The sequence below is a fragment of the Euleptes europaea genome, chromosome 3 (genome assembly GCF_029931775.1).
Source record: "Euleptes europaea isolate rEulEur1 chromosome 3, rEulEur1.hap1, whole genome shotgun sequence".
In the NCBI taxonomy this organism is placed as follows: Eukaryota; Metazoa; Chordata; class Lepidosauria; order Squamata; family Sphaerodactylidae; genus Euleptes; species Euleptes europaea.
Window position 1 is genome coordinate 120867495 of NC_079314.1, and position 26676 is coordinate 120894170.

The following is a 26676-nucleotide window of genomic DNA, read 5'->3' on the forward strand; positions in this document are numbered from 1 at the left end:
TAACTAGACTCCAGTCCTTCAGCAACCATTTTTCCTTCCTCTGAGTAACCCCACAGCTGCTGGGAATGGTGAAGGACGCAGTGATAAGCCTGCAGGTGTTGACTGATCTGTCTCTGTGCCAGGAGAAGGGAACGTCAATCTCCAGGCCTTAGATGACTTTAGATCCGTTGGCCATGAAGTTGTCCTCCAGTTAGGTACACATTGTCAATGGGTGGGGGGAGGCTGAATCTGCCAGGGGGAAAGCAGATCCTGCCTCTTGTGATCCTGTGGCCCATTTCGGATGCTGGGAAGCCACGTTTTTCGACTGCCTTCACTTCCTTGCTTTTTTTAAAGAAACGTTGGGCAATTTCCCTTGTTATATTAGTTCCATGTCAGGAAAAGTTTTACCAGCTTGATTTCTGGGCGCCATGCTGTGTAGTTAGTCTTTGCAATATCGTTTTGTTATGTTCCTCTCTTACTGCCTTATGTTATTTTGAAGCATTCCTGCACAATTTTAACAAATCGCTTTAATTATTGTCTTGTGGTGTTTTTGCCTTCAGGTTGGCTTCAATCTAATTCCAGTTCCTGGCCCTACGTGGCTACACCTGCCAAGAAACTGTTTTGTGAAACTTGCTGCAAGTGGCCTACCTTGCAGGAGTGACTTTCTTAGCTTTAATCCCAGGAAGGTTGGAAGCTTGCCCCTTGGCTTCTGGCTGTTTGGGTAAAGGGGCTGGTGGCAGCTACCCTACTGAAGTGTGAGGACTGACACCTCAGGGTTTTTAGTAATTTTGTATTCTGCCAGACTAGGGTTGCCAGCCTCCAGGTGGTGGCTGGAGATCTCCTGCTATTACAACTGATCTCCAGCCAACCGAGATCAGTTCTCCTCGAGAAAATGGCTGCTTTGGCAATTGGACTCAATAGCATCGAAGTCCCCTTCCCTCCCCAAACTCCAGGTACTAGATGGAGCTCTTCTATTACAACTGATCTCCAACCAATGGAGATCAGTTCTCCTGGAGAAAATGGCTGCTTGGGCAATTGGACTCTATGGCGTTGAAGTCCCTCCCCTCTCCAACCCCCCCCCCAGGCTCTACCCCAAAAACCTCCCGCCAGTGGGGAAGAGGGACCTGGCAACCCTATGCCAGACCCTAACAAGTATCCGTTGGACTGGGGCTTCATGATACTCTCCTCCTGCCATCTCCCCTCGTTGGCTGCATCCACACATGGATATTGCACAACTGTTGTACTTAGAGTTGCCAAAAGCGGCTGCTGTGTAGGGATGCCCGCCTCCAGGTGAGACTTGGAGATCCCCCAGAATGACAGCTCATCTCCAGATGACAGAGATCAGTTCCCCTGGAGAAAATGGCTGCTTTAGAGGGTGGACTCTATGGCGTTATCCCCCACTGAGGGTCCCTGTTCTCCCCAGGCTCCATCCCCAAAACTCCAGGAATTTCCCAACCCACAGTTAGCAACCCTCCCCTGGAGAAAAAGGCTGCCTTGGAGGGCAGTCTGTATGTAGGGTTGCCAGGTCCACGTTGGGAAATACCTGGAGATTTTGGGAGTGGAGCCTGAGGAGGGGTTTGGAGAGGGGAGGGAACGCCACAGAGTCCTCCTTCCAAAGTGGCCATTTCCTCCAGGGGAACTGATCTCTGTCACCTGGAGATCAGTTGTAATCCCAGGATATCTCCAGCTACCACCTGGAGGTTGGCAACCCTAACTGCATGACATTATACCCCACTGAGTTCCCTCGCTTCCACACTCTACCCCCCAAATGCCAGGAATTTCCAAACTTTGGGTTGGCAACCCTGGGTCCACTACTAGACCAGGGGGTGGCATGCAGGAGTCTTAAAACATCTCCTTCAAAACGCAGGACAAAACCTAGGCCATTTATGCTTGGTAATTAGCAGTGCGTTCCAGGCTGAAGTGCCTCGCATATTTTTTTGAGTTTTACACACTGAACCTTCATTCAGAAAGTGACTGCAAAGCTGGAGCATACCTGCTACGCATTTCTTAAGAGCCCCTTTAACGCGACCTTTGGTGTTTGCTCTGCCCCTGCCGTGAAGAATCCCCTCAAGGAAGCATGCAGAATCACAGCTGCATGTTAGCTACGCTGCTAATGGCTATGCAAACGAAGGAACGAAGGAGTAGGCAAGTAGGGGGGTGGAATTTCTCCTTTTGCGTCAGGACCATGAATAGGCATTTTAAAGGACACATTTTTAAAAAGAGCTTTGAGCGAGCATCAAAATTGACCCTGCATAAATGGTCAATCGTATGCCATCAAATTTCCTATTACTACGTACGGGTGTGAAAGCTGGACAGTGAAGAAAGCTGATAGGAAGAAAATAAGATTCCTCTGAAATGTGGTGTTGGAGGAGAGTGTGACAGATCCCGTGGACTGCCAAAAAGACAAATCAGTGGGTTCTGGTCCAAATCAAGCCTGAACTGACCATAGAAGCTAAAATGACTCAACTGAGGCTATCGTTCTTTGGTCACATCATGAGATGACGAGTCACTGGAAAAGACCGTCATGCTAGGAAAAGCTGAGGGCAGCAGGAAAAGAGGAAGACCCAACAAGAGATGGATTGACTGTATCAAGGAAGCCACAGCCCTCAATTTGCAAGATCTGAGCAAGGCTGTCAAAGATAGGACATTTTGGAGGACTTTGATTCATAGGGTCGCCATGAGTCGGAAGCGACTTGTACGGCACTTAACACATGATGGATTATGATGGCCTTCGGCCACAAACTATAAACATTTATCATATCGTAACAGGCTACAGAGGTATATTTAATAATAAATGTGATTCCAATGAGAAGACAGACCAGACACCAAGTGTTGCTTTCCAGCAAGATGGTTTATATATTTACTTATTGAGTTAATAAATTTATACCTTGCCTCTTGTCCCCAACGGAGACCCAAAATGCCTTACATCATTCTCCCCTCCATCATTTTATCCTCACAACATCCCTGTGAGGTAGGCTAGACTGAGAGAGTGTGACTGGCCCAAGGTCACCCAGCGACCTAAAGGGTCTCGTTTCCTTGGGCACGATCCCTTCCTTCCCCGCCTGCCCCCTACATCCCCTCTCAATAGGGATGGTCTCGCACATATTCCATGGTGGTCTTCAACGCCAGCCAGGTCTCTTCGGCTGTTGGGATGATCTGATTGGCGGGCAGGCAGAAGCCATGCTGGCCGGTGTCCCGCAGCTCCAAGGCGAAGGAATACTTGATGCCGTAGTCATAAGCCCAGTCGATGCTGCCCCCGCTGGCTCGGTCTGCAAGAGAGAAGAATGACAATGAGGTGAACTTGCGTCCAGAAGCCAACTCTGCAGCCGTTGGGTCCCTTTACATACCAGAGGGAAGTTGAGTGGAAGTAGAATCATAGAATAGAATCATAGAGTTGGAAGGGACCACCAGGGTCATCTAGTCCAACCCCCTGCACAATGCAGGAAATTCACAACTGCCTCCCATGCCCCCAGTGACCCATGCTTCATGCCCAGAAGATGGCCAAGGTGCCCTCCCTCTCATGATCTGCCTAAGGTCATAGAATCAGTAAGGTTGCCAGATCCAAGCTTGGGAAACTCCTGGAGATTTGGGGGTGGAGCCTGGGGAGGACAGGGTTTGGGGAAGGGAGGCACCTCAACAGTGTCTAATGCCATAGAGTCCACCCTTCAAAGTGGCCATTTTCTCCTGGTGAACTGATCTATTTCACCTGAAGATCAGTTGCAATAGCGGGAGATCTCCAGCTACCACCTGGAGGTTGGCAACCCTATCTGTGAGGTGGGGGAATGCAGAGCCTTGGAATACCGCTGCTAACAATGAAGAGCTGAAAGGGGTGGTCCCTTCCAACTCTATGATTCTATGAATAGTTCTGATTTCCTTTTATAATTAACATCTTGTCTTTCTGAATAGAAAACTGGGTCTGTCCATGGCCACTTACTTTGGCGTGCTATCATTACAACATAAAAAGGTAAGAGGAGCCTTGCTGGATTCGACCGCTGGTGGATCATCTAGTCCAACATCCTCTCTCACACAGTGGCCAACCAGTTCCTCCGGAGGTCCAACAACAGGGCGTAGAAGCCAAGGCCTTCATAAGAACATCAGAAGAGCCCTGGTGGGTCAGACCAGTGATCTACCTTGTCCAGCATCTCATCTCATGCAGCAGCTAACCATCTTGTTCCCTGGTAATGCCAGAATCCTTTACATCTTTTAGAAAAGGATTGAACGAGCTTGTTTGGAACCCTTTTAATTTCCCAAGTGATGGCAGAGAATGTTCTAAAAGAGGCAGTCAGGCTGGGAGTGCAGGTGTTGGAAAGCACTTGGCACGCTCCCAGAGTCTGGGAATCTCTCCCCTTTTTGCCATGTGGTCAGCTTTGGTCATGTCAACTGCCCAGGTATCAAATGCCAAAGTACTTACAGATAACGGGACAGATAGACCCAACTTTATATTGGGTGCCGTAGAGGGAGGCCAAGGCCCTGGTAGCTGCTTTTGCCACTTCATCCTAGAAGGAAAGACAAAGTCGATGAAAGCACTGCAATGCACACATCTCTGGAGGACATTATGGAAGGATGTCGGAATCCACAAACCCCTGGAAAGTAATTGGACAGCACAAAGAGACTCCCAGGACTGGCAAAACCACAAAAAATTAATAGTCACCAGCCAAGTGTCAAGGCCTTGAGTTTTAGACTAGAATCTGGGAGGCCTGGATTCAAATCTCTACTCTTCCACAAAGCTCACTGGTTGACCTTGATTAGATTCGAGTCCAATAGCACCTTAGAGACCAAAAAGATGTTCGGGGTATGAGCTTTCGAGAGTCAAGGCTCCTAAAGGTATCTGGCGAACACATGAACACATGAAGCTGCTTTATACTGAATCAGACCCTCGGTCCATCAAAGTCAGTATTGTCTACTCAGATCATCATCAGCTCTCCAGGGTCTCAGGCAGAGAAGGGTCTTTCACATTACCTACCAGCCTAGTCCCTTTAACTGGAGATGCCGGGGATTGAACCTGGGACTTTCTGCATGACAAGCAGATGCTCTACCACTGAGCCACAGCCCCTCCACAGAGCTCCATCACCTACCTGCCTGGAGATGCCGGGGATGGAACCTGAGACCTTCTGCATGCCAAGCAACAACTAGGCAAGTAGGTGATGTGAAAGACCTCGGCCTGAGACCCTAGAGAGCCGCTGCTGGTCTGAGTAGACAGTAGCGACCTTGATGGACCAAGGTTCTCATTCAGTATAAGGCAGCTCCATGTGTTCATAATGAGGAGAGGCTATGGCTCAGTGGTAGAGCACCTGCTTGACATGCAGAAGGTCCCAGGTTCAATCCTCAGCATCTCCAATTAAAGGGACCAGGCAAGCAGGTGATGTGAAAGACCTCTACCTGAGACCCTGGAGAGCCGCTGCTGGTCTGAGTAGACAATACTGACTCTGATGGTCCAAGGGTCTGATTCTGCATAAGGCAACTTCATGGGTTCATGGCAGGATCTGGCAGTAGGTGATGTGAAAGACCTCAGCCTGAGAGCCTGAAGAGCCGCTGCCAGTCTGAGTAGACAATACTGACTTTGATCGACTGAGGGTTTGATTCTGTGGTAGGCAGCTTCATGTGTTCATGTGATTTCCAAGTGTCTCTCTTTCCCTGGCAATCAGTTTCTGACATTGGCCTCTTTCATCCAGCAGTCCAACTACAGCAGGGAATGCCACGCCAGCAGAGAGGAGGGTGACTTACCAGCTCTTGAGAATCCTTGGGCTTGCTGCACTTATACCCATAAGGGTACATCATCAGCTGGGAGTAGCTGTGGATGCTAATAAAGGCCTTGACGTTCCTGTGGTTCTTGATGAAATCCACAATGGACCTGACCTCCACCTCAGAGTTGGCGCTGGGGCCATGGTAGGAATCAGAACAGCAGTCGTTGCTGGCTCCAGGTCCTGCCAGAAGGAGGAGGTCAAAATGGTGAAATTGGAGTGGTTCCTCAGCTGTGGTTTGGAGCGGTGGACTATGATCTGGAGAACCGAGTTTGATTCCCCACTCCTACACATGAAGCCAGCTGGGTGACCTTGGGCTAGTCACAGCTCTCTCCGAACTCTCTCAGCCTCACCTACCTCACAAGGTGTCTGTTGTGGGGAGGGGAAGGGAAGGAGATTGTAAGCCGGTTTGATTCTTCCTTAAGTGGTAGAGAAAGTCGGCGTATAAAAATCTTCTTCTTCTTCCTCTTCTTCTTTCTCAGGAGGTGGTGGGCTCTCCTTCCCTGGAAGTTTTTAAGCAGAGGCTAGACAGCCATCTGACAGCAAGGCTGATTCTGTGAATCAGTCTTGTCTCTTGTAGCCCTCTCTTACATGCTCAGGGAAATGCTGATCACCACTGTGGGGTCAGGAGGCAATTTCCCTCCAGGCCAGATTGGCCAGGGATCCTGGAGGGGTTTTCTTTTGCCATCTTCTAGGTGTGGAGTAGGGGTCACTGGGGATGTGTGGGGGAGGTAGTTGTGAATTTCCTGCATTGTGCAGGGGGTTGGACTAGATGACCTTGGTGGTCCCTTCCAACTCTAGGATTCTATGATTCTAAAATGGGAGGGGGAGTTCAGAGCAGATGCGTTTGCTTGGATTGCAGTGGCAACCAGACAAGATATTGGGAGGTGAGGCTCAAAGGACACTGCAGAGGCTTGAAACAACAAAACTCTGCTTGCCACTGTAAATATTTTATCTACAGTTCTATTTTAAATGCTGTTTTAATGACATGAAGCTTTAATGTGGAAATGTTTTAAGGTTTTGCTGTTCGCTGCCTTGGGGACCCTATATGGGTGGAAAGGTAGCAGAGATGCGTTTTAAATAAAATTAAATAAACACTCTCTATTGGCACACAGTCTGTCCCATCAATGGCCACTCCATACCAAGGAAGGACAGACACAGCAATAAAACAATAATATTAAAAGCACACTAATCTTCCTTGAATTAACATAATTCCACCATGATGCATTCCTTTGCTGACATCTTCCATTTTTCCAACCCTGCCCTGCCTAATATTTCGGCTAGTGCAGAAATCTACAACTAGACTATAGTCATTAGAAAAAAATACATTCAATATCAGTTGCATAGCCAACTCCAAATTGGGAAATTTCTGGAGATTTGGGGGGTGGAGCCTGGGAAGGGCAGGGTTTGAGGAAGGGAGGGACCTCAGCAGGGTATAATGGCCATAGGTTGACCCTCCAAAGTTGCAATTGTCTGCAGGGAACTGATCTCTGGAGATCAGTTGTAATTACAGGAGAGCTCCAGGCCCCACCTGGAGGTTGGCAACTGCGGACGGTGAGATAGTTTGGCTGTGAAATGGGAGAAAGTGGGAAGAAGAAGAAGAGTTGGTTTTTATACCCCAGTTTTCTCTACCTTCTCAAAGTGGCTTACAGGTGGGGCTGAGAGAATTTGGAGAGAACTGTGACTAGCCAAAGGTCACCAGCTGGCTTCATGTGGAGGAGTGGAGAATCTAACCCAGTTCTCCAGATTAGCATCAGCCACTCATGTGGAGGACTGGGGAATCGAACCCGGTTCTCCAGATGAGAGTCCGCTGTTCTTAACCACTAAAGCAATCCCAGCTACGGCGACAACCCCCAGATGAAACCCACCTCCAAATCCTGCCTCCCAGTTTCTGTTGGGATCCACTCCAATGCAGTCGCTGCCGGGTACCCTGGAACGGGTCTTCCGCCACATGCGGTTCTGAAAGGGAAAGGCAATGAGCAGGCAGTTGGTTGCATCCAGACTTCGGGCCTCAGAGAGGAGCTGGAGCAGGAACGGAGGGTGCCAGGAAGGACTCACTGTGGTATGAGAGAAGACATATCCGTCGGGATTGGCAACAGGCAGCAGGAAGATATCCGTGGCGTTCAAGACAGAGGTTAAGGCTGGATCGTGCCCGTACTCACAGGCAATCTAGGAAGGGCAAAAGAGAAGAAGAAGAGTTGGTTTCTGTATGCCGATTTTCTCTACCACTTAAGGAAGAATCAAACCTGCTGACAATCACCTTCCCTTCTTCTCCCCACAACAGACACCCTGTGAGGTAGGTGGGGCTGAGAGAGCTCTAAGAGAGCTGTGACTAGCCCAAGGTCACCCAGCTGGCTTCGTTTGTAGGAGTGGGGAAACAAATCCAGTTCTCCAGTTTAGCGTCCACCACTCACCTGGAGGAGTGGGGAAAACAAACCCGGTTCTCCAGATCAGACTCCACCACTCCAAACCACCGCTCTTAACCACTACACTACAGATCGGCTGTAATTCTGGGAGTTCGCCAGGCCCAACTGGAGGTTAGCAACCCTAGCTCAGACCTCCAGCTTTTGAGCAGTTGTGATCGTCTCTTTGAGCGTCAACATAAAGACAGTCTATCGATGAACACTGTGTCCCCGGAATTAGGATTTGGGAAGGAGTGGGAAAGCGTGCAGGGAGAATATAGTGCAGCAGCATGCATCTGTGCCTGGATATGTGTGTGTTGGGTAGAGTTGCCAGGTCCCTCTTCCCCACTGGCGGGAGGTTTTTTGGGTGGAGCCTGAGGAGGGCGGGGTCTGGGGAGGGGAGGGACTTCAATGCCACAGAGTCCAATGGCCAAAGCGGCTAGTTTCTCCAGTTTCTCCGCTGAGGTCCCTTCTACTGAACCAGACCCTTGGTCCTTCAAGGTCAGTATTGTCTACTCTGACTGGCAGCAGCTCCCCAGGGTCTCGGGCTGATGTCTTTCACATCACCTACTGCCAGATCTTTTTCACTGGGGATGCCAGGGATTGCACCTGGGACCTTCTGCATGCCAATCAGATGCTCTACCACTGAGCCCCAGCCCCTCCCCCAGAGCTGACCATATATGAACACATGAACCCGCCTTTTATTGACTCAGACCATCGGTCTAGCAAAGTCAGTACTGTTAACTGAGACTGGCAGCGGCCCTCCACCTTCAATTCTCCAGGAATTTTTGAACCCAGAGTTGTCAACCCTAAGTGACGGCCACAGGCGTAGGCTGTTGTCATTGTTCCCGAGGCTCAGGTCCGAGGTGACTGACCTCTGGGTTGTGCCAGTGTAAGACAAATAAGAACATCAGGAGAGCCCTGCTGGATCAGACCAGTAGTCCACCTAGTCCATCATCCTGTCTCACACAGTGGCCAACCAGTTCCTCTGCAGGCCCATCAACAGGGCACAGAGGCCGAGGCCTTCATAAGAACATCAGAAGAGCCCTGCTGGATCAGACCAGTGAGGGTCCATCTAGTCCAGCATCCCGTCTCACACAGTGGCCAACCAGTTGCAGGCCTTAGTGATAGGGAGCCTGTACCTGTGGTTTCCCTATGAATCTCATGAGTAAAGCATAAAAGTAAAGTAAAGGTTTATAGAGGCTTATTTCTCTGAACAGAATTGTTGATAGAGTAAATAAAGTAGAGTAAAGGTCATGATGTTATTGAGTTGCTGGCTAAGACTATTCTCAGTATTCTGAGTTAAATAAACTATAAGAGTACAAGGTTATGATATGCAATGTTTCCCGCTTGATGGTTGTGTCTGGAAATATATCAGCATCACTTATCCGAGGTGCTTGGCCTCTTCTTGACATTAACAAGAAGGTCATTTCTGCCTGGGAGTTTAGCCCCTCTGATAGCTGCCGTGAGAGGAGGAAATAATGCTACCAATCATTATCTAGTGATTCAGACCTAGTCTTCAAACGGTATAACATATGGTAACCTTGCACTTGTGAACTTTATGACTTAATGCCAAGAACATGGTAATGCTTTCTTCACAGACCAAGTGACAATGGCACCCCTGGCACCCCACCATGTGCGACCAATTGCAGGGATATGGGTAACCCAGGGCAGAAGCTTCTAGTCTCTCAGCTCAGATGACCACTGGTCTGAGAGAATAAAAGCCAGAACCAAACGGCCAGAAGGGAGGGAGTAACTGGAGGACAGCTGAAGCTGTCTGGCCTTGCTCTCTCCATCTTGAAAGATGTAAAACCTAAGAAGATTGAAGGGAGACAACTCTGGTTGTCAGGCTTCACTCTCTTACCATCTCTTGCATACAGATTTACAGTCTTCTTGCCTAAAGCTAGAAATCCCTTTTGAAAGGGAATTCAGTTCAGCAATTCTGGTTCTCATAAAGGCTAGAATCTGAAGTGAAATGCTGGCAGGCTGCTCCATGACAAAGATGGAGACCTTAGAACACTCTACCTTAGAGATGGGAGTCTAAGTGTATTGGATCTTCACTATATTTGGTATATTGAGCCTCAATTGATCCTAGCAAGAATTAACGGAACCTCAAAGAAGATCTGTCTGATCCTGTTCTGGCTTTCCAAATGCTGACAAGCATGAGGATTGTATATCCTATATAGATCCTAGATAGATAATTCCCTGGACCTGTTCAGAAGTCTTTTCTAAATAACAGAAGGGCTTCAGAACTTTCTCAGGGTAAGAGGCCAGAGATATTCCTGAAAAGAAAGGACGATCTGTTTTCTGTGGTAATGCACAAGGCACATATAATATGCTTACATAAAACATATACAGAACCTATTAGGCTTATTTATGGAGACTCTTAACCAAGTAAACATATTCTCTGAAATTGGCAAAGCCAGAGAATAACTGAGTCTTCCATAGAACATTAATACAGTCTTAAGCTTACACATAATGAATTATACATAACACATAAGCTCTGCATTGCTGACTGTTAAGATACACACATACTTTCAGCATGTATGTAGCATTCCTGATCTTAACAATGATCAGAAGTCCATAAACATAGAATAGATTAAATACAAAGCTTATGGTATTCTATCCTCTGCACACAGCATTGGGTAAAGATAACACATACTGAAACATATAAATATCCTGAACATAAATTCAGTTCCCATGAAGTTAAGATGATTTACAGATGACATGGCAAGATAAAAGCATGTCTTTTGTCCTGAAATATTGCTATGATACCTGGAATGATTTTAAGATGTTTTTACTAATCATATCTTCCTTCCTATTATATTAATCATGTTTTGATAGGGATTCTGTAATGATTATACACTAACCATGTTTTTACAAGATTCTGTAACTGTACTATTCTAAATGAAATAGAGATACAAGTTGAAAGGTTTAAACTCTCATAGAGAGAAATATTATGAAACATAGAAATTGCTTATAAAGATTGTTTGAAACTGCTTGCATATATCATAATGTATTTTATGACATGTTTTGAGGGTGTGTAAATATTCACATGCATATATATATATTATGTGAAATAAATGTTATTTAAAGGAAGTTCATTATTTATAAATTTTCTGGCACACTTCAATAGAAAGCCTACAGTAGTAGGAATTATCATTGACTCCTGTCTGTGAGGTCTCGCTGAATAAGATAACTTCACTTCCTAGTAGGTGATACATTCTAAGAGTGTAGACCCCTTAACGACACGAGCCGTTGACACAGGTCCATCAACAGAGCACAGAGGCCGAGGCCTTCATAAGAACATCAGAAGAGCCCTGCTGGGTCAGACCAGTGAGGGTCCATCTAGTTCAGCATCCTGTCTCACACAGTGGCCAACCAGTACTTCTGGAGGGCCAAGAATAGGACATAGAGGCCGAGGCCTTCATAAGAACATGAGAAGAGCCTTGCTGGATCGGACCAGTGGCCCATCTAGTCCAGCATTCTGTCTCACATGGTGGACAACCAGTTCCTCTGGAGGTCCAGCAACAGAGCGTAGAGGCCAAGACCTTCATAGGAACACAAGCCCTGCTGGGTCAGACAAGTAGTCCACCGAGTCCACCATCCTGTTTCACACCAGGGCCGACCAGATGCCCTGGACGGCCAACAACAGGGCGCAGAGGCCCAGCCCGGCAGTGGCCTCTTGGCTCAGTTTGTCCTTGGCTACTAATAGCCCTCCAGACCAGCAGCCCGCCAGAAACTTGCCCAGTAGCCGAAACTTGCCCAGCGCCCCAGCGCTGACCTGATTCGCCGTCCAGAGGGCCGTCGCTTGGGTGATCCATTCTCGAGCATGAATGCCGGCGTCAATCCAGATAGCCGGACGATTTGTTCCTCCAGTGCTGAACTAGCAAACAAGAGTGCAAAGTTTCATGAAAGCTCTTGTGGGGGATTTTTTTATTTAAAATTGTAACTGGACATTTTGTTCCATGGACAAAATTGGCCTTTGAATAACACCAGCGACCTGCTGCTGCCTCTATTTGTCTGAGCCAAATGGTCAAGTGACTGACACGGGTTGGCCTCTAGCACGTCCTAAGCACGTATAATCCTAAGCACGTATAATTCAGAAATGAGTCAGGGCAGTTCCTCAGTGGAACAGGCTTCCTCGGGAGGTGGTGGGCACTCCTTCCATGGAGGTTTTTAAGCAGAGGCTAGATGGCCATCTGTCAGCAAGGCTGATTCTGTGAATGTAGCCGGATCATGAGAGGGAGGGCAGGAAGGGATGAGTCTGTGTTTGGCTCTCGTGGCCCTTTCTTGCATGCCCAGGGAAATGCCGATCGCCACTTTGGGGTCAGGAAGCAATTTCCCTCCAGGCAAGATTGTCCAGAGATCCTGGAGGGTTTTTTTTTTTTTGCCTCCTTCTGGGTGTACAGGTTACTGGGGTGTGAGGGGGAGGTACTTGTGAACTTTTTGCATTGTGCAGCGGTTGGACTAGAGGACCCTGGAGGTCCCTTCCAACTCTATGAGTTGGAAGTCCCACAGAGTACAGTGAAAGTTACTCCCAGTGATTGCACATTTTTAGTCCGTGTTTCTTCTGTAGTGGAGTCCAAGGGGGCATCCATAGAGATCTCCCATCCAAGGACCAGCCAGGCCAAGACCTGCTTAGCTTCAACAAGGGGACTGCAGGTTTTTACACCCCACTTTTATCAACCTTTAAGGAGTCTCAAACTGGCTTCCAATCACCATCCCTTCCTCTCCCCACAACAGACACCTTGTGGGTGGGACTGAGAGAGCTCTAGGAGAACTGTGACTAGTCCAAGGTCACCCAGCTGGCTTCATGTGCAGGAGTGGGGGAACCAACCCGGTTCACCAGATTAGCGTCCGCCTCTCATGCAGAGGAGTGGGGAATCAAACCCTGCTCTCCAGATTAGAATCAGATGCTCCAAACTATCGCTCTTAATCACTACGCCATGCTGGCAGGTATCTCAGTGACCCTGAGGGAGAGGGATGAGATTGACAGATGTGCCAGCAGGGCCCTGTCAAAGTATCATGTTGTTATTTGTCTGCAAAGCATAGAGGCAGCCAGATAGACTCAGCAGTGGAAGATGTGCCCACGCTCTCTCTTTGTACAGTACAGTCATCCTTACCTTTTTCTGGCATCCCCATATTACCCCGCATACACTTAACATGAAATGATAATGCATATCGCTCATTTACAGGATTTTAATACAAGGGGGTGGGTGGGAGAGAATACCTTGAGAATGTTGAGGGGCCTTTTCTCATATGATTCTCCAATCTGGACTTTGCTCACGAGCTGGGGGTATTGGGCTGTGATATCATCCATAGCTTTATAAATCTAAAATTCAAAATGTAGATTTCATATCGTCAGCAGAAGAAAAGATACTAAGAACATAAGAAAGGCCCTGCTGGATCAGACCAAGGTCCATCAAGTCCAGCAGTCTGTTCACACAGTGGCCAACCAGGTGCCTCCAGGAAGCCCCCAAACAAGACAACTGCAGCAGCATTTATCCTGCCTGTGTCTCACAACACCTAATATAACAGGCCTGCTCCTCTGATGCTGGAGAGAAAAGGCATGCATCATGACTAGTAGCCATTTTTACTAGTAGCCATGGATAGCCCTCTCCTCCATGAATATGTCCACTTCCCTCTTAAACCCTCCTCTCTATGACAGCCCTTCAAGTACTTGAAGATGGTTATCATATCAGGCTAAACATACCCGGCTCCTTCAGCGTTTCCTCATAGGACTTGGGCTCCAGACCCCTCACCATCTTTGTTGCCCTCCTCTGGACAAGTTCCAGCTTGTCTACATCTTTCTTAAATTGCAGTGCCCAAAACTGAACCCAGTACTCTGATCTACTGTCTGCTGTTATATCTATGAATAGTAACCTATATGGTCATCAAACTCTCTAATGGTGATTGAAATCTACTTGAATATATTTATATATCTATATATATTGTTGTTGTTGTTTAATGTTTTTGTTGTTGCTATATTAATAATAACATTGTCCCGCTTACGGATTCTAAGGGGTGATAAGTGGCAAAGTTGAAACCGTTCCTGCTGCGTTCGCTCCGTTGACTGAGTTCCATCTCTCGGGCTTCTTCATCCACCATGGCCTAGGATGAGAACATCCATCAGAATGAAGAACACACTGATTCCCCTGACCTCGGGCTTTCATCCGTGGGTTGAGCAGGCTCGATCAAGATACTCTTTTCTGCCTACCTGGACATCTTCGATGAGGACCGAGTACTTAATGTGGTGGGATTCGAGGAAAACTTTGACAGCTTGGAGACAAGCGAAGGAGACTTGGACATCCACCGGGCGTTCGGGGTAGGAAGGGAACCGCCAGAAATCAAGCTGACAAACAGAAAAGTGAAATAAGTTATTGGATCACTGGAAGAAAGAGAAGGAGGAGGAGGAGGAGGAGGAGGAGAAAAAGAAGAGTTGGTTTTTATATGCTGACTTTCTCTACCTTTTTAAAGAAGACTCAAACCGACTTACAATCTCCTTCCCTTCCTCTCCCCACAACAGACACCTTGTGAGAAGAAAGAGCTCCAGGGAACTATACCCAAACCCCACCATCCCCAAATTTCCAGGGATTTCCCAACCTCGGAGTTGGCAGCCACAGGCCAAGGCCTTCCCCCTGATGTTGCCTCCTATCTCTGGTATTCAGAGGATGTGGAGGTTGCTTTTAGTCATCCCGGCTAAATGAATGGGTAAACATTCATGCTGTGCTTGTAAAAAGCGAAAGAAAAGCCATCATCTTGCTTGGAGCAAAAAAGGAGCGGCCATCCAGCATTTACTTCTCTAGTAAGCTCTTATGCCATTTAATTTGTGAAGCTGGAAGGAATCTTGGCTAACCCTGCTGTGAGCGCTGCTTTTATATACATCTCCCTTCATCCAGGGTTACACAATCCGATGAGAAATCACCAGGCGTGTGCACCGACGCACTTGCAAAACTATCCACAAACCAGAAAAACAGGAGAATTTGCATTTGATCTCACACATTCCCTGGAACCGGCCACTTATGCATGGGAGATGCCTTGGGTTTGCCTCTCTCTCTCTTTTTTTTTTTTTTTTTGAAAATTTTATTGGTTTTTATAATATAAATTTTCCATGTTAACAAACAACAATATACGTAATATTAAAAACTAAATCATAGGTAATGTTGTTATAATTGTTTAAGTGCTAAATAAAAATAAAAAATAAAGGAAAATTTATTGACTTCCCCATCACCTCCGTCCGCCTCTTAATAAAGTATTCTATCCCATCGTGATATGGTCTGATCTTAATTATTCTTATATCTCAATTAGGTTTCAATCACTTTATGCTATCAATATAATTGATTACGTTTCTTTATATTAACAATGTCTTCTAGATCAGATAAAAAGGTACTCTTCCATTTTCCCCAGTCCTAGTTCATATTCACAATATTTCATCCAAGCCTCCCATTCCCCCATAAATTGAAGGGTTTGCCTCTCTCTCGATGCACATTTTCCCCATCCAAATTCTCAAAGCTCTGAATGGGGCTTATTGTTGAGTTCGGAGAATTTGGATGGGGGAAACCTAGAGAGTGGCAAACCCCAGGCAAAACCTCCCATGGTGCATTGTGTTATTCTGCGCCTTGAGATCTCTTGCTGGGTTGTAGTAGCTAGAGATTTCCCACTATTACAACTGATCTCCAGGCGACAGAGATCAGTTTCTCTGGCGACAATGGCCGCTTTGGCTATTGGACTCTATGGCATTGAAGCCCCTCCCCTCTCCAAGCCCTGCCCTCCTCAGGCTCCGCCCCCAAAATCTCCAGGTATTTCCCAACCCGGAGCTGGCAACCCCAGTCCTGGATGAATCCCGAGTGCGAGCCCTTCCGTCCCATTCCCTGGCCTCATCTAGTTTGGCAATCCTGACACCTCTGTTATCAAGAGACTTGGCTCAGGATCTAACTGGGTGGTGGGAGTGGGCAGGATAAGGAGGCTGCAAATTTGTACCTTTCTTGGGGTGACAGAAGACCCTGACGCAGCCCTGGCAGCAAGACTGGGGGTGACAGATTTATAGGCACACTTTGGAGACAGGTTCATAGAGTAACCCCAGACCGCGTCAAGCGTGGCCCCGGTGAATCAGGCTGCAGGGCTTTCTCCTCCCTCACTCCCTGCATGAGCTGTCCCTCTGAGGGAGTCGTTCACCATCGGAAACGGATCATTATCCTTAGTAAAAAAAAAGAGTGACGCACCCGGAGAGATTCTTGCGCTTCCAGCTGTTTCAGCAGGTGGACCTGTTCGGCGTTGCAGGGCTCGACCCGGAGAACTTGGTCGCTAGAAAAACAACACGGCATTGTTACTGGGTCAGCAGCCTGCCACAGTTAACGCATAGTTAAATTGCGGAACTCCCTGCCCCAGGATGTGGGGAGGGCTGACAACTTGGAAGGCTTTAAGAGGGGAGTGGACATGCTCATGGAGGAGAGGGCTATCCATGGCAACTAGTAGAAATGGATACTAGTCACGATGCGTGCCTATTATTTCCAGTATCAGAGGAGCATGGCTGTTATATTGGTGCTTTGGAACACAGGCAGGATAAATGCTGCTGCAGTCGTCTTGTTTGTGGGCTTCCTGGAGGTATCTAGTTGGCCACTGTGTGAACAGACTGCTGGACTTGATGGGCCTGGGTCTGATCCAGCAGGGCCTTCCTTATGGTCTTATGTTCACAGCTGAGTGATTGATTTGGTGCCATTTTATACTAGCCTGTCCCCGTTTTCTTGTTTCAACCTGCCCGCTATATTGTTCTGACTGCTTGTGGCAGACGGTAGCCATGTTGGTCTGCGGTAGAACAGCTAGTTTGGAGTTTGGTAGCATCTTAGAGACCAACAAGATCGTTCAGAACTCCCAGTGGGGACCTGATTTGGATTGTCCCGGTTTGCTGACCGTTGCAAAATGACCATTGCAAAATGCAGTTTTAGGTTTGCTAACCTCCCGACGGGGCCTGGAGACCTCCCGGAATTACAACTGATCTTCAGCCTGACTAGAAGAAGAAGAAGAAGCAGGTGAGGTAGGTGGGGCTGAGAGAGTTCAGAGAGAACTGTCACTAGGCCAAGGTCACCCAGCTGGCTTCATGTGAAGGAGTGGGGAAACCAAACTGGTTCACCAGATTAGAGTCCACCACTCATGTGGAGGAGTGGGGAATTTAAGAAGGATGTTGACAAGTTGGAGCGTGTCCAGAGGAGGGCGACCAGAATGGTCAAAGGTCTGAAATCCATGCCCTTTGAGGAGAGACTTAAGGAGCTGGGTTTGTTTAGTCTGGAGAAGAGAAGGTTAAGGGGAGACATGATAGCCATATTTAAATATTTGAAGGGATGTCATGTTGATGAGGGCACTAGCTTGTTCTCTGTGGCTCCAGAGACTGGGACATGGAGTAATGGATTTAAACTAAGAGAAAAGTGATTCCACCTAAACATTAGGAAGAACTTCCTTATGGTGAGGGCTGTTCGATGGTGGAATGCACTGCCTCGGAGGGTGGTGGACTCCCCGTCTTTGGAGGTCTTTAAGCAGAGGCTGGATGGCCATCTGTTGGGAGTGCATTGATTGTGGGATCCTGCATGGCAGGGGGTTGGACTGGATGGCCCTTGTGGTCTCTTCCAACCTTGTGCTCTTGTGATCTTGTGTGAACCTAGTTCTCCAGATCAGAGTCCACTGCTCCAAACCACCTCTCTTAACCACTATAGCACACTGGCTCCCACGCAGGCTCCACTGCTATACCACGCTGACTACAGAGATCAGTTCCCCTGGACTCTGTGGCATTGTACCCCACTGAGGTCCTCCCCAAACACCACCCTCTCCTGGCTCCACCCCCAATTCCCCAACCCATTGCTGGCAACCTGGAATCTGAAAAGAGAACTTACCCTGCAAAGGTTTGCAGGCCCCAAGCGGCCCCAATGAGGACCCCGAGAAGGAGAATCCACCTCATATCCAAACACTTGGCCAGAAACAGGGAACGGAGTCTTTGGGGAGGCTGTATTTATAGGTGCATCTCACCAGACGCTTCAATCGGAGAGTGCCATCCAACTGGGCTCCATCTGCCTGAATTCCCATGCACCTCTCAAGTCGTATAGGACCTTGACAGATAAGGGAGCTGCCGTAATGCCAGGCCAGAGGTGTGCACACTGCTAATTAGAGGGAAGGTTCGTTGACATGAGGCCATACCAAATAACACAGGGAATAGCCCGGTGAGATTACTCACTCTCCTAGCTGGTGGATGTGGCCCTGAGTCAGCCCAGGGCACATGCCTCCTCCTCCTCTTCCTCCTCCTCCTCTTCATAAGAACATTTAGGTAGGAAAAATCAAATGTATAATTATAGGATGGGGGACACTTGTCTTAGTAGTAGTGTGTGCGAAAAGGATCTTGGGGTCTTAGTAGATTCCCCCCCACCCCCGCTGTCTCCTGATTCCTCTGCCTTGGATCATCCTCGTATCCACTAATCTAAAGGAACACAGTAAGGTCAGGGAGTCCATTTTCAAAGTGGAAATCTCTGACCCTGCACTCCAGTTATGGGGAATTACCAAATGCGGAGCACCTGAGCTACAGATAGAGCAAGTCTGGTTTGTGCGGAGACTCACCTTTCTCTCTGTCTGATGAGTTGACAATCCAGTCACCCACCTGTGCCAATTACAAAGTTTGTAGGGGGCACTTATAGGCTGTATTTGTGGGCGTGTTGATACAGGGTCTTGGGAAAATTAACTGAAAAGCAAACACTGACGGCTGGCACATATTTTAGGAAGCATTTTGATGTACTCTGATAATTTAAAGATATTTATTATGAGCAAACACATGGTGCATTTATGGGATTGTGTGTTGAAGGTGTGTGTGGGAAATGGCTTTTTTGGTATTGCAGTTTTAAATTGGTGAAGGGGAAGATGAAGGGACAGCTAGAGAGAGTGGAGATGGGGCAGCCTGGTGCTGGCTATGGCTGCTTAGGGGTCTTGCTCCCTCTTCTAATCGATTCGACATCACACAGCTTTAAACGAAGTGTTTCTCCCTGCAGTTCAAATCAGCAGCTTTTTATTGGGCTAAAATTAATAAAATGCACTTCAACAAAGATAAATTTAAAGTTCTGCATTTAGGTAGGAAAAATCAAATGTATAATTATAGGATGGGGGACACTTGTATTAGTAGTAGTGTGTGCGAAAAGGATATTGGGGTCTTAGTAGACCAAACACTGAACATGAGTCAGCAGTGTGATGCAGTAGCTAAAAAGGCAAATGCGCTCTAGAGCTGTATCAACAGAAGTACCGTGTCCAGATCATGTGAAGTGATGGTATCGCTTTACTCTGCTCTGGTCAGACCTCCCCTAGAGTACTGTGTTCAGTTTTGGACACTGCAATTTAAGAAGGATGTAGAGAAGCTGGAACGTGTCCAGAGGAGGGCAACAAAGATGGTGAGGGGTCTGGAGACCAAGTCCTATGAGGAAAGGTTGAAGGAGCTGGGTATGTTTAGCCTGAAGAGGAGAAGACTGAGGGGTGATATGATAACCATCTTCAAGTACTTGAAGGGCTGTCATAGAGAGGAGGGTGCTGAGTTGTTTTCTGTTGCCCCAGAAAGTCGGACCAGAAGTAATGGGTTGAAATTAAATCAAAAGAGTTCTCATCTAGACATTAGGACAAATTTTCTAACAGAGCAGTTCCTCAGCAGAACAGGCTTCCTCAGGAGGTGGTGAGCTCTCCTTCCCTGGAGGCTTTTAAGCAGAGGCTAGACGGCCATCTGTCCGCAATGCTGATTCTGTGACCTTAGGCAGATGATGAGAGGGAGGGCATCTTGGCCCTATTCTGGGCATGGAGTAGGGGTCACTGGGGGTGTGGGGGGGAGGTAGTTGTGAATTTCCTGCATTGTGCAGGGGGTTGGACTAGATGACCCTGGTGGTTCCTTCTAACTCTTATGATTCTATTATTCTACACCTGATAAAAATTGCTGTTATACTGGATCGGCCACTAGAGGGAGCAAAACACACTGGCAGAACTGACCACCCCCCAAGAAACAGGAGGTGAAACGTGATGAACCTGAGAATGTGGGAAAGCCCATAATATATCTCTCTATCTATATCAAAAAATAAATTAAAAAGTGCACTAAGAGCCCAATCATAAGGGGCAGCCTGTCCCTGTTGGATGGCACAGCAAGGATCATTCAAGGGCTATTGGGTGGGATTTGTTACTAACTAGTTATTGGTTTCCCCTAGGGTGGGGAAGGGGCTTCAGTGCTTTCACAGCTAGGAACGCCCGCACCCTGAGAGTATATTCTGGTTCATCATTCTTTGTGGACTAGGGACTGGCCTTTGGCACGAATTGCAACAATTTCAAAGTCCCGGACGCTGGCCATTGGTCATCGCCCGCGGCAGCCTCTCCTCGGTCCTTTGCCCTCTGAGCTGGATACGGCAATGGTGGGGAACCTGTGAACAGTTGGGAGTTCAATTAATTAATTAAACTCCCAACTGTTCACAGGTTCCCTACCGGATGCAGCCCATTGGCAGAGGTCCGGCTGCCCTCTAGTTCTTGGCCGGGCCCAGCCCTTCCCTATACAAGAGGCTCCCTTGTGTGGGAAGTGGGGAGGTCCAGGCATCGCCTCGGCATCTCCTGCCTCTGCCTGGCGTTGGTGGCAACCAGGCCCCCAGATCATTGGGGAGGAGGGGTATAGAACATGTAGTCTTACAGCACAGCTTATCTTTGGTTTTGCTCCGGCCAGTCAGCTACTGGCTGTGCTGCTGTGAGACCTGAAAGAATGAAAGAATTTCTAAGTGGGAAGGTTCTGCCATGGGGTTTATAGACATTACTCTCTTGGATGGGGTCGTGCAAAAAAAAAAAGTTGGTAAATTTTGGGTTCAGTTTTATTGGTCCCAGTTTTGGGGGGTAATAATAGAATAAGCCAAATACCCATACCAGTAAAGGTGTATTTCGGCTTTATTTCCATTATAGACTATGGGGATGTTTTTAAGCTCCTGTGGGGTCATTTTTGGAGGCAGAGTCCCCAAATTTGCAGCATGGCTGCATGGGACTCTCCTTAGACAATCACCAAAGTTTGGTGAACTTTGAGACAGGGATTCCAATTTTATGGGCCAGCAAAGGGGTCACCCCCATCCTCCAGGCATTTGCGAACTGAGCTGTCCATGGTTTTTAGGTTCAGAAGTTCTGTTTTGCCAAGGACCGGTGGGAAGAGCCGATTGGCAGGCTGGCACCTCAAAGTCTGGGGCTCCCTTTGTATCTGGAGCACATAACATGATGTCCATGCAAATTAGCTTCCAACCTGAGGAAAATGGCTTAAATGCAAGAAAAATAAGTCATGGAAAACATTTCTTTTGGTGGCAAATGATATCCTGTGAACAGTCCTTTATTATAGTCATCAAAAATCTGATTTCAAGAGATGGTCACTGGGTGGAGAAATGAAGCCACTACTCAGGGCGACCTTCTTTTTGAAAGCAGGTTTTCATGTGGGACGGATTGTGATATCGGAGCCAGTTGAAGTCTTGACCCCGGGGGCTGTTCTGAAGAAGACTGTTCATCCGCACAAGTGAGGATGTCTCCTTCAGAAGCCTGGTGTTGTGAGCAGCTGTCGAAGCCGGTTCTTTTTAGTTGGACGGGACTGGGTGAGCCCCAGTTTTAAATAACCTTTATGCTTGATCCAGATTAACCCACTGAATGGTGATGGCTAGTCAGACCAAGTTGGCTCCAATTACATGACCCCTACCTCAAAAGTTGGCGCCAATTACATGACCCCTAACAAAACCAGTCAAAGGTAGAAAAATGGGAGAAAGCACAGAGCTGTACATCTGAGCAAAGGCGAATAGCCGAACCCAAATCGCTTTGGGAATCGCTTATTCGGCTTTGGGCAGATTCCCAGGTTTCGGTATTTGGTTGACCCAAAACCCAAATATTGCCGAAATGGCTATTTTTGGGTTTGTTTTCAGTTTGGGTATATTTTGAAATGCACGACCCTACTCCTGGAGTTTGTGCTAAGTGCGAATCCTGAAGTGCTGAGTGTGCGGTCGGTGCTTTTCCCACCACCTTGTGTCCTACACCACTCACTCCAGGTCTTGATGGAAGGCAGCTGTCAGACAGTATCCTAGCCATACGCTACTGTATGGATAGGTTTGCCAGCCTCCAGGCTGGAGATCTCCCTCTATGACCATTGATCTCCAGGCGACGGAGATCAGTTCCCCTGGAGAAAATGGCTGATTTGGCAATTGGACTCCATGGCATCAAAGTCCCTCCCCTCTCCAAGCCCCACCCTCCTTAGGCTCCACCCCCCCAAAAATCTCCAGGTATTTCCCAACCTGGAGCTGGCAACCCTACTTATGGGATCTTCCCCCAGGGCCTTTGGCCCCTATAGGTTGATGGGGGGGCCTGGGCCAGCGGTGGGGCTTTCCCATTGGCTAGCCACCTAGTCAGCACCCTCTGGGGTTTGAGGTTGCCTCAATGATGGGGCACTTCATTTCCCCTCTTAATAATGGTGTCCTCTGGGCCATCCCACCAATTTTGCCAGTGCAACTTTGCGCCAGGGAAAGGGGGCGTTCCTGCACCAAAACCACTCACGGGGCAGCTTCCAGCTGTCCCTGCTCCTGGTAATACCTCCTTTAACTCTGGCGCAGGGCCTTGTATCTGAGATACAGCAGTGCACTGCCACCATGCGCCTGCACCTGTGCAGATACACTGTGCTACTGTGCGATGGATCTGCAGCCGTGTAGCTGGCCCTGGTGCCGGTGCTACTGCCTCTAATGACAACGTGAGGGCTACTTATGCTGGTGTTCAGGTCACACTGCTTCCTCCGCCTTTTCAGCCCCTGCTGTGGGTCTTCTAAGTAGGGTTGCCACCCTCCCGAAGGGGCCTGGGAATTTCCCAGACACACAATGGATCTACTGACTACAGAGATCACATACCCTGGAGAAAATGGAAATGTTGGAGGTGAACTAAATGACCCTTTACCCTGCTGAGGTCCCTCCCCAGGATCCACCCTCAAATATCTCGGACTTTCCCAACACAGAAGTGACTACCTACTTCCAAGGCATCTGGTTGGTCACTATGTGATGCTAGGCTACATGTGTGAAAGGTCTGATCCAGCAGGACTCTTCTTATGTCCTCTGTCTCCTTTGCCCCCAAAGATGCCCTTCCACCTGGCTAAGTTATCATCAAGGCAAAGCAGGCGGGCCTTCTCCACGGCAGTCGGGTCCTTCCCAGAGGAGGCCCGCTTGGTCACGCATAAAGCACATTCATCTCTGTCTCCTGTCTTTGAAAGCTTTTGATTAAAAAAAGAGGGGGTTAACAGCTGGACATTAAACTCCAGGGGGTCAGGGAGCCAAACCCCCCCAGCAGGAAAAGGTTGAGCAAAAGATTTTGAGCAAAAGTTCCTCATCTAGAACTTTTTTCTCCATGGGAAAATGACACTTTTTGAAGAAAGGAGGGAGGCAATGGTAAGGCCAACGATTAGACTCAGTAAATAACCCTCTCCTTTACAAAGAGCTCTCATGGTTTGGAGGCTGGTATCAAGATTTGTGAAATGGTAGTTGAGAAAGGTTTGGAGCAATTTCGGGGAAGTACAACATAAAGAACTACAAAAGGGCATTATCTGTAGCAAGTGAAGCAAGAGGCGGCTGGTTTACAACCACAATAAGCATCCTCAGCAGAGTTCTTGGATGCCGCATTGTTAAATTGTGGAACTCCCTGCCCCAGGATGTGGTGATGGCTGCCAGTGATGGGTGTCAAAAAGGCCAAGCCACCACAGCCACGGGAGCTCACTTGGAGGGTGGATGGTAAACTTCTCCTTTAGCAAAACACTGAGCAGAGCATCCACTCTGCTCAGAAGTAGCCTGCCACCAGCTCTTGTTTAGTGCTCAACCCGAGCAGAGGCCAAGAGCAACCCCTGACTGCACTTAACCGTTACCAAGCTGAATGCCGACCTTGCAGAGTTGTACTCCTGCAAGGTGGGGTTACACTAGGGTTGCCAACCTCCAGGTAATCTCACAAAATAAGAACAGCTACTATGGCTAACAATCCACGAAATATTATACAGTCGAACACAGTTTCTTTAACTCACTGAGGATTATATTTTTATCCACGTTTTTCAAAGTTCCATCATACATCCAATTAACACACTTCAAACCAAAATACATATTTCTTGCTGACAACCTCCAGGTAATAGCAGAAGATCTCCTGCTATTACAACTGATCTCCAGCCAATAGAGTTCAGTTGACCTGGAGAAAATGGCCGCTTTGGCCATTGGACTCTATGGCATTTAAGTCCCTCCCCTCCCAAACCCCACCCTCCTCAGGCTCCGCCCCCAAAATCTCCTGCTGGTGGCGAAGAGGGACCTGGCAACCCTAGGTTACACACAAAAGGTTCTAAATTGGCAAGTGTGCCGCCTTTAAACCGAGGCCACGAAATTTAGAGCTTGAAGCCAGCAAAGTCAAAGAAGCCACAAAAGGAAGTTTTAAAAGGTTTATTTAAAGCTTGTGCTAGTTCCAGCGTACAAGAAAATGTGTGAGCAAGAGCAAGGCAAAATAACAAAGCTTTAGCAAGTATCTAACTACACAATAATACTTGATTTCAAAAGGTTTGGCAAGAAAGACAGTTACAGGCAAGATGTTACTGGTTCTCAAAAGGTTTCACCCATTCCTGGATTCAAGGTAGTGTCCAAAGATTCAAATGGCTGCATTCCACCCAACAAGAATATTACAGAAGGGTCAATAGTGGTGATGGCCTCCATCCACCCCAACATGTCAAGAACCACACCTTGCTAGGGCAAAGGTAGGTATTGTAATTCCCACAAAACCAGAGTGGGGTCAGCTCAAGACCCAACCAGGTTCGGTGTAGAGTCTTAGCCCAGGTGATGGGAGTTATGTTAATCAGCTGACCAAAAGCTGTCCTTTGATGCGCGGGTGCAAAACTTAGCTGAGGTCTAGGAATCACCCCACCTTACCAAGTGACAGGATGAACTGCTTAGTTGGTAAAGTTATTTCCTTGGCAGCTGAATGACCTTCAATCAGGAAGGAGGAAGGCCACACACTAGATGTTGGATGTTATCTTCTAGAAGTGAGACCATTCCCAGGGCTGCAACCACCCTTTGCATTCCAAACTGCTTGGGAGTAGATGTCAAAATAACCCTGGCCTGAAGCCTGAACCAAGGATTAAAAGTACAAGGAATTGTGAAAATCTCAATTCCTTGACAGAGGGGAGTGGACAAGATGGAGGGATCTGACAAAATGAGCTCTGAGTCTCGAATGCTCATGCCCCGTCCCTGAACACCTTATGGGTCTCTAAGGTGCCCCTGGACTCAAATGTAGCTGTTCTACCCCAGACCGACATGGCCACCCTCTGAAACTATCTTCTTATAGTGGTGTTTATTTTTTTAATTAAGAACATTTGAAAAGCCCTGCTGGATCAGACCCAGGCCCATCAAGTCCAGCAGTCTGTTCACACAGAGGCAAACCAGGTGCCTCCAGGAAGCCCAGACGACTGCAGCAGCATTGTCCTGCCTGTGTTCCACAGCACCTAATATAACATGTATACTCCTCTGATCCTGGAAAGAATAGGCATGCATCATGACTAGTATCCATTTTTACTAGTAGCCATGAATAGCCCTCTCCTCCATAAACATGATCATTCCCCTCTTAAAGCCTTCCAAATTGGCAGCCATCACCACATTTTGGGGCAGGGAGTTCCACAATTGAACTATGCGTTGTATGAAAAAATACTTCCTAATCTCTCACCCTCCAGCTTCAGCAGATGACCCTGCGTTCTAGTATTTCGGGAGAGGGAGAAAAACTTCTTCCTGTCCACTCTTTCCAAGCCATGCATAATTTTATAGACAAAAGAACACAAGAACCTCTATCATGTCTCCCCTTAGCCGCCTTCTTTCCAAGCTAAACAGCCCTAAGAGTCTTAACCGCTCCCCATAGGACAGTTGCTCTAGTCCCCTAATCATTTTGGTTGCTCTTTTCTTCACCTTCTCAAGCTCTGTAATATCCTTTTTTACGTGTGGTGACCCGAACTTAGCTCCTGTGCTACCCGCTTCGCCCCTCCCCTCTAACAGGGCACCCGAGTACCATGGCAGAGAGAGTAGATGGCCGCCCTCACGCCAGACCAACTGGACAAACAAAGAAAAGTTTATTCTGTTCAAAAGAGTTGCAGATAATCTGTTGGTCGCCATCCCCCCAGATGGATGCATGCCGACACAGCCCCTGCACCGCGGGTTCTGGGAGGATGCGGCCCAAAGGGTGTCTCCCCATGGCCATGCAACCAGAACGGGGCCCTCTTTCAAGGTCGAGGAAGCACTGGAATGACACTTATGGGCACACGAAACAAAGGGTACGGCGTCTGGTGGCGCAGGGGGTCCCATTTATGGACGCCCTGACCAGAGGACTGGAGGGACCCGAGGCCATCCTGTGCCCTCTCATTCTGGCTGCATCGGTGGAGGGTTGAGGGGTGGAAGTCCTGCATGTTGAGTGTGTGGAGTGGGGAGGGGGTCATGCAACTCCCTCTGAATGCCTGTCCTCTGCTTTGCAGAGCGCGACTTCCAAGAGGAGGGTGG

General features: G+C 48.0%; 1 protein-coding gene and 1 non-coding gene across 2 annotated transcripts; both read right to left on the reverse strand.

Annotated features, from left to right (window-relative positions):
- Window positions 1-3060: 3060 nt before the first annotated feature.
- Window positions 3061-18074, reverse strand: LOC130475379 (carboxypeptidase A2-like). Its single transcript, XM_056847142.1, has 11 exons — window positions 18010-18074; window positions 16348-16429; window positions 14343-14477; window positions 14138-14236; window positions 13356-13457; window positions 11907-12008; window positions 7779-7889; window positions 7589-7679; window positions 5704-5903; window positions 4391-4475; window positions 3061-3248 (listed from the first exon to the last, which is right to left on the reverse strand). The coding sequence occupies exons 1-11, from the start codon at window positions 18072-18074 to the stop codon at window positions 3061-3063; spliced, it is 1260 nt and encodes a 419-aa protein (XP_056703120.1).
- Window positions 4961-5032, reverse strand: TRNAD-GUC (transfer RNA aspartic acid (anticodon GUC)). The gene has a single exon. It is a non-coding gene; the product is annotated as a tRNA-Asp (tRNA).
- Window positions 18075-26676: the final 8602 nt, after the last annotated feature.